The sequence below is a fragment of the Mycetomoellerius zeteki genome, unplaced genomic scaffold (genome assembly GCF_001594055.1).
Source record: "Mycetomoellerius zeteki isolate Tzet28-1 unplaced genomic scaffold, Tzet1.0 scaffold19, whole genome shotgun sequence".
NCBI lineage: Eukaryota > Metazoa > Arthropoda > Insecta > Hymenoptera > Formicidae > Mycetomoellerius > Mycetomoellerius zeteki.
The window spans coordinates 2263098-2271084 of record NW_017256854.1 but is presented as its reverse complement, the minus strand read 5'-3'; the positions used below and the strand labels follow the sequence as shown (position 1 = coordinate 2271084).

Genomic DNA, 7987 nt, shown 5'->3' with positions numbered 1-7987 from the left:
GTTACTTTTAATAATCATATAATATTATTAGGAGTGGACATATAACCATCTATTAATATTTCAGGAATATTATTTAATATTATATAATTTTTAGTAAAATATTATTAAAATGTTATATTTAATAGTCTGAGAATATGCCTAAAATATTATTTAATATTAAATAATATTATGCGCTTATAGAGCAGCTCCTAACATGTTCATTGGTTATGCTTGATCTTGCGGAATCTTGTTTTCTGATTGGTTGCAGAACGTCGTACGACGAAAATCGGATGCAGTGTGAATCCAACAGTTTACCTTACACCGAATATGTAGCAGAGAAGGATGTAATATTTCATGCTATCTGTAAAAAGTTGTAAACAATAAACTCGTGTGGAATCGTTCACAAATTTACAACTTTACTTGCGAAACGCGGTTTCATGAAGCCACGAAGAAGGTGACGGCAGCGCATGCTTACATCACAGTGTTGTGTGTGTGCGTTTTGTGGCTGCGAGTTTTCCTAATCTAAGGCCGGTATTCATAGTCAGTTCTTATATTCAAGATCATCTCAAGTTCAGCCTTGAGGTGTTACGAACCAATAAGAGAGCCACATTAGCGTATTAAGACATTACTTAAGACGGTCTTGAAATAAGAATCGACTATGAATACCGACCTAAATAGTCGTCAATTTTAACCATTTTGACTTAAATCGAGATTAATATCTTAATTCGCGGTGCAGAGCGACGCTTTTCTCGGCCAGATTCATTCGTTTCAGACAAAAACGCGTCGAATGAGCCTAATTTCATCGATTTCTGAGTTGACTTGGTTAAAATAAACAATTACTCGAAATGCGAAGAGAATCAGCTGACTCTGAGAGAAGATAAACTTATTTCCATTGGAAAACTTCACTCTAGTTCGATTTACGGATCTCTATAACAGTCTGGCTGATACTTTGACCTTCATAAGAAAGGTCGAAAAGACAACCAGGGGATATATAAGAAAAAGAAGAATTACACGAAATAAATATCGCGAAACATGCGCTCGACCAAGAGCATTGTTCAAATGGTACAATCTTCTAAAACGTACCTTTTGAACTTTCTCAAAACCATGTCAAAGGTATGTCTTCTATAAATTTAAAAAACATACATTTATTATTACATTATTAGAATAATTTAATAATCAGATAATGTAAGACAATACTGTCCAAGATTTGTAGATTTATAATTCTTGATAGAGATAAAAAAGAGAAGGCAATAAGCATAAATGTTGATACAAACTAATGACTAGAATTACAAATTTTGGACAGCACTGATATTGTAAAAGATATTGGCTGTGTTCCAAAATTTACTGCTAGTACTGAAAATCTATAATTCATGTCATGTGCACTATAGATTTTCAGTATTGGCAGTAAATTTTGGAACACAGCCATTGAGTACGTTCCATTTCATACATGATGCCTATAATATATTTTATTCTACTTTAATATTTAGTGAACAATAAGAACAAATGATACGACATGCTCATCATGTATAAAACCTAACACTTATTGAGAGAAGCACTGGAGTACTTTGTAAAAACATGTTATTTATTCTAGTCTGGAGATGTAAAAATACGCAGATTTGTTGATATCCATAATGACAGTTCTTTTGGAAAGTACGCTATTGTCCAACCTTGGGTGGTTTCTGAAAAAGTTACTGTACCTGCATACATACCCCAGCCATCCTACAGTCAGTCTATGGTACCCAAAAATGGGCCAGTAATGCCCGAGATCAAAGATGAATATCAAATAGAATGCATGAGGCATAGTTGTAAACTTGCTAGTCGCATTCTGCGTCAAGCTGGCGCATTAATTGAGGTGAATTATTTCTTACATATTATATAAGAGTCCAGATTCATGTTGTCTCAGTTATCAGCTTAAAATCACAAACCAATTTTTAGATGATGACGGATGTGGTGAATCTGGAGTTCTGTACTGATAATATCTGAAAGATATACACAAGCCTTGGAGTCATAAATTTCATAAACCGAATAAGAAGAGCTATCTATATAAATTTATCGTTCACTAAGCAATTAAAATCTGTATAAGAATTGTTACATGTATGTTGAAAATCATATACTTAAGAAATAATATTTTAAGAGTAATATTTATTTATATATATATATATTTTTCTTTTTGGTTTTTGGAATGTATCCCCAGGCATCATTAATAGCTTTCAGATATATCCAAGCATTAAATATTATAATAAACTAAATATAAAACAAAATTGTTATATGCTAGCCAGGTATTACAACCGATTTTCTCGACAAACAAATACATGATATGATCATTGGTAATGGAGCTTATCCCAGTCCACTCAACTATCATGGCTTTCCCAAGTCTATATGCACAAGTGTTAACAACATTGCTTGCCATGGTATTCCAGACAATAGACCTTTACAAGAAGGTGATATACTCAATGTTGATGTAACAGTAAGTAGCTTTATTTTTTAAAGGAAAACGAAATCTTTTTCTTTATTGTTTGATAAAATGTTACAAGTTCTCTAAAAAATCCATATTTTTTGTTTAAGTAGGTATATCTTAATGGTTATCATGGCGATTGCTCAGCTATGTTTCAAGTGGGTGAAGTAGACTCAGAAGGCAAACGATTGATAACAGTCACAGAATTGTGCTTAAAGTCAGCTATTGAAATATGCAAACCAAACGAACATTTTTGTAATATTGGTAATAATATGTATATGATTAAAATCTTAACCTCTCTGTATGATATGTTATTACATTTATTTTTAGCACTGTGTAAAATCTTTCTATTTCTTTCCAGGTAACGTGATAGAAAAAACAGCAAATGAACACAATTTGAATGTAATACCTTCACTTTTGGGTCATGGTATTGGGACTTACTTTCATGGTGCTCCAGACATTTATCACTTTGGTACAAATTAAAATATTCCACTAACATTAATGCACATTAACATACAGATGACCAATACGAAATTATCTAAATCGTTTTTATAACATAATTTCTATATAAAACATTTCTTAATTTCAGAATAAATTACTATGTATTGTAAAAATGTCAAACCATCACTAATATTTTGATGCTTATTTTTTATTTTGTAGCAAATGATTTTCCTGCAAGAATGAAAGCAGGTATGACATTTACTATTGAGCCAGCTTTGAGTCAAGGAACAACAGAGATCGAAATTCTGGAAGATCGATGGACAACTTGTACAGTCGACAATTCTAGGACAGCTCAAGTCGAACACACAATTTTAATAACAGATACTGGATGCGAAATACTAACACTTTAGTCGCTTTAGTTTATGATCGGTATTATACTATTTATACAACAAAGGATCTATTGAATATATTATTTTTAGTGTACATAGACATGTATAAATTAATTTATACGTACGTTTTAGTCTAAATACTATATCCGTGTTTTTACGTGTAAAAATAAAAATTAAGAAAAGTTTATGTTTATTATTACAATGAAAATTATTAGTATAGTTACTAATATTAATTTCTTATTTCTTATATATAAGAAATAGGTGTACAATTGACGAAAACTTTTTTCAAATTTTTCAATTAAAAAAGAATGGATACTTTCTTACCCTATATATTTTTTTATTATAACTTATTTTGAAAGAATACATTACGAATACATACGAAAACATTACAATTTTATAGAATTGCGGGTCCCCAATAACTTTCTACGTCTATCGGTCCTTGTATTTCGACTCCCTTTTCTTTTGTAACAATGCCCAAATGATACTGGAAGAACAAAATAAATCATTAACAATTTAAAATTATTGATTACGCGTACACGAATTTTGATTTGTTTAGTAGATACCTTTGGGAAAGATCTTGCATCTCTGTAGAAAAGAACTTGATTTACTTTGTATATAAGTTGAATAGCTTCTTCCTTACTCATTTGGCTATTTTCCTCATAAGCTTTTCTCAGAATAGGCGTTGCCATATAAGCGCCATAACCAGTCGCAATAACAGGATCTTTGTAAGCTGTCCCAAGCTTATCTACAGTTGCCAAAAATCTGAAAGGCAAAATCATGATTCATGCTAAATCTGAAAATACAAGTTTATATTGAGTATATATTGATATTGAGTACTTACGGTTGTCCATCTTCCAAACCGGCAATGACAAAATTGTTCCAAAACGGATCAAAATTTGATCGTCTGTTGTACATGACACGTGTCAACCAGCAATGCAATGCTTTCGGCTTCAAACTAAATCCATCATCCAAGCATTGTTCCTCCAGACTAAAACAAAAATATTGATGTAAAATAGCAATGTCTTAATACTCGTCGAAAAGTCTAATGTATTTAAGGAAAACATTACACTCAGAAGAATCAAAAAGATATATGTTGGATAAAACCTCCAGCATCAGATTGCTTAGTTCCAAAAATTGAACGCCACATAGATGCTACACCTTTTTCATGTATTTTCACTAGCGTCAATTTTGATCATTCATATAATCTATTTTAATGCTGAAAATGTGTATTCAGTATCAGGATAAAAAGGCACTTTAACCACTTAATACTCATTTTTAAAATATACTATATAATCAATATCAAAATTGACTCTGGATAGAGAAAAATACATGAAAACAATGTATATACAAGATGATTCATAATTTGATGTCAATATTTCAGGGGATAAATCTAAAGTATCATATTAAAATAAATTAAAAAACATCATATGGACATAAATCTTATAAAATGTTTGAAGTGTCTGCCTCGTGCCTTAAGAAATAACTGCATGAAATACTTAGCACTTGACTTTATTTAATATTTACAAAGAATATCCATCAATATTGCAGTGGAGTAGTAAGAGTTAAAGCATGAGTCGGATACTTAACATTTTCTTTAATTATCTATTATTAAAAAATTTAAGTATGTAGAAACCTAGAAACATATGACATTTCTTACTTATTTTAGTATGTAGATTCACTCCTGAAATATTGACATGCATTTATGAGTTCAATTTTGAACTAAACTGATACTGGAACTGCTGGAAATTAAACAAATCCAACTTCCAGGCTGAAATTCACAGTCGATCCTTATATTTAAGACTGTCTTAAGATGTTCTAAGCCAATTACAGATTTAAGACATTTCTTAAAATTATCTTAAAATAAGAACGGATTATGAATACCAGCCTAAGTCATATTTATTTTTTATACAAGGGACGTTTATAAAGTTTTGCAAATGCATACAGTGAAGAGAAAAACTTAATTATTTGTGATTTTGTTGCATCATCTGTTGCTGCATGAATTTTAGACAATGACTTCTTTTAACAAGATACATGTAATAACAATCATCATCATCATTATCATCATGATGTAATAACAGTGGTTTTCTAATTTTTTTCATTTTTATAATATTATAATACAGGCTTCACAGAGTATTAACTGTCAGACACCAAGGTCCGTATTCATAGTCAGCCCTTATGTTTAAGGCTTCCTTAAATTTATCTTCAGATGCTCTACGAATTATTTCATTGGCTACTGAGCATCTAAAGATAAATTTAAGGAAGCCTTAAATATAAGGTTTTACTATGAATATACAAGTGTCAAATCAAAACTATATAGCTACATTGACACTGTTCTTCAGCATCAAATGGCATAATATTAGGTCTGTTCGCGTTGTTTGAAATCCTTAAATATTTTTGCACTTAAAATGAGATAGATATATATTTGGACGGTGAAAAGAGAGAAAGCGAAGATGCTGAGTGCAAAAAGTGCATGCAACGTGAACAGATCTATTATAGAACAATTTTCAGAAACATTTATTAATTTATCTTATGTAGTAAACCAAGAACAGTATATTTTAAAAATAAAGATGTATAAAAAATAGAATGATTATAAGGACTCACATCTTTCTTTCCACATAACTCTTGATACATTGAAAATCTGCATAATCTCCAGATGCACCAAGAATGATGTTATCATTAACTTTTATAAGACGCTCTAGATTTCTATAACGAGCAAGAGATCCATAAGATCCTAGGATATCCGCCGATATAATGACTCCGTCTTTGAATTGTACACCAATGACGGATGTACCAGTCGTTATAGGAGATCTGTAAATAATAAAATAACAGTTAGAGTAGAACTCGTCAAGTCCTTACGCCATTTCGGAAATTTATCTAATAAAGTCTCAAGTATTTTGAAGTATTTCACTTTCTCAATTTGTTCGATAAAAGAGAAGATGACATGCGAGATTTACATAGAGCTGTGCAGGTTATATACAAAAAAATTGTACGCAAACGGATGAAAAACGTTTGTTAATTATAGTTAAAACGTACTGTGATTTTTGGAATCCACCGGTGCCGTTCTGAGTGCCTGGAAAGTGATAAAATGCACCAGGAAATGGTCCATTTTGCCACAAAGGTAAAAAGCAAGGATCTTTACTGGGAAACGCCATTTTTCTATAATAACTAGTGTTCGAAGGTATCGATACGAATGCGTTCCAGTATCGATACACCTCTGATATAAATATGTCTCGAGTGGTCTCGAGCCTCTTTCCGAGTATCGTTCGGAGTATCGATATAAGAGTCGACAGGAGTGACAATGACAAGCCAACTCACACAAATGTTTATCTAGTGTGTCCGATGAATACACCTAATATTCGAATAAATGAATAAAAAATGATTGAAAATACTCATTCGAATATTACACTTCTTTTTTATTCGTCAAGAAACGAATAAATACTTTTTCATTCCATTCCCATACAGCACAGAACTTGCAGCAATAACGCTGCAATATTGCTGCAACATGCAACATTGCTGCAATGTTGCAGCATTGTTGCTGCAACTTTTGTGCTGTAGGGGTTTGAATAAATATTTTTTGAATATGATTATACGAATATTTTCGTTTCGTATTCACTTTTACTCTGTATTATCTGCACATAGCCTGTAAATCTACAAGAGAAAATAGAAATCTATAAAAACAATGACTACACCGTGTTCTTAGTTCGTGACTTATACGATAGGCGTTCTTGTTTAATCCATAGGTTAAACAAAGACATTTTTATTGGGAATAAATAATATATCTCGGAATTTAATGTCCTCAAACCATAATGAACGACGCTCCCAAGATATCTTATAAAGTGTTTGTAACATTACTGTGATGTAACCGGAATTATATCGGAATATGTATAGCGCTCTATCAAATAAATATTTATAAATAAAAAATGTATTACTTTCTAAAATATTTTTCAAAATTTCTAAGTTTCCTTCATAAAATCTGAATACTTCAATGACAAAAATAAATAAAATTCATTTTTTTTTTTTTTTTACTTAAAGTCATCAAAGCCTTCATTTAAAATAATCAATATCGAAATATATTTAATTATAACATGCATAATCTTATTTAAATTATATAAGCGTCTTTATTTTCTAAAACTTCGAAATTAATATGGCATATTCTTAGAAATGAGCAGTTTTCAAAAAATTATACAATACATTATACATGTAATACATATATTATTTTGAAATTTTTAATTATACATTTTTATCAATACAATTGTACTTATGTCTTTATACATTTTTTATTTCACTTTTTTTTCTCTTTTTTACATCACGTTATTAGCATCTCGGGAAAACATGTTATATAATGGACATATTATAGATATTATAATCATATATAAAACATGTCAATTTTATTTATAATTATGTATAATTATATATGAAACATTTTTTCCCCCGGGATTACATTTCATAATTACACATTATGCTATTAACTATTATATTTCATAATTATTTCAAGTATAATAATTTTTCATTAACCACACATAAGCATAATTTTAACATATAATCCGCATATATAAAGTTTATGTCGTAGATGATGTCGTAGATTATTATATTATATTTTTATAATCTAAATATCGAAAAAAGGAACAATTCCCAGACAGCACACAATATTTATAAAATATTTACAATATATTTATAAATATTTATAAGATTTATTTTAAATATTTTGTAAATATTTTTTGTG

At 30.1% G+C, this 7987-nt stretch overlaps 3 protein-coding genes across 3 annotated transcripts in view; 1 reads left to right on the top strand and 2 right to left on the bottom strand.

Annotated features, from left to right (window-relative positions):
• LOC108722025 (uncharacterized) overlaps positions 1-368 on the bottom strand; it is a 10647-nt gene extending 10279 nt beyond the window's left edge. The window contains exon 1 of the mRNA XM_018446921.1: positions 295-368. The gene's annotated coding sequence lies outside the window, so the exon portion shown is untranslated. The remainder of the gene's footprint in view (positions 1-294) is intronic.
• Positions 369-998: 630 nt separating this feature from the next.
• LOC108722027 (methionine aminopeptidase 1D, mitochondrial) lies at positions 999-3356 on the top strand. Its single transcript, XM_018446927.1, has 6 exons — positions 999-1092; positions 1571-1831; positions 2255-2446; positions 2548-2698; positions 2796-2906; positions 3095-3356. The coding sequence occupies exons 1-6, from the start codon at positions 1012-1014 to the stop codon at positions 3283-3285; spliced, it is 987 nt and encodes a 328-aa protein (XP_018302429.1). The 5' UTR covers positions 999-1011; the 3' UTR covers positions 3286-3356.
• A 236-nt stretch (positions 3357-3592) lies between these two features.
• Positions 3593-6442, bottom strand: Prosbeta7 (proteasome subunit beta type-4). The gene is made up of 5 exons (XM_018446928.1): positions 6298-6442; positions 5866-6072; positions 4106-4252; positions 3828-4026; positions 3593-3748 (listed from the first exon to the last, which is right to left on the bottom strand). Exons 1-5 carry the CDS (start codon positions 6414-6416, stop codon positions 3659-3661), a joined length of 762 nt encoding a protein of 253 aa, XP_018302430.1. The 5' UTR covers positions 6417-6442; the 3' UTR covers positions 3593-3658.
• Positions 6443-7987: the final 1545 nt, after the last annotated feature.

Coding starts and splice junctions, on each gene's coding strand:
- LOC108722027 (XM_018446927.1), top strand. CDS start 1,012: ATGCGCTCGACCAAGAGCATTGTTCAAATGGTACAATCTTCTAAAACG. Junction 1,832..2,254: donor AAGCTGGCGCATTAATTGAG/GTGAATTATTTC, acceptor GTTATATGCTAG/CCAGGTATTACAACCGATTT. Junction 2,907..3,094: donor TCCAGACATTTATCACTTTG/GTACAAATTAAA, acceptor TTTATTTTGTAG/CAAATGATTTTCCTGCAAGA.
- Prosbeta7 (XM_018446928.1), bottom strand. CDS start 6,416: ATGGCGTTTCCCAGTAAAGATCCTTGCTTTTTACCTTTGTGGCAAAAT. Junction 4,027..4,105: donor GGTTTGGAAGATGGACAACC/GTAAGTACTCAA, acceptor TTTGCCTTTCAG/ATTTTTGGCAACTGTAGATA. Junction 3,749..3,827: donor ATGCAAGATCTTTCCCAAAG/GTATCTACTAAA, acceptor TTGTTCTTCCAG/TATCATTTGGGCATTGTTAC.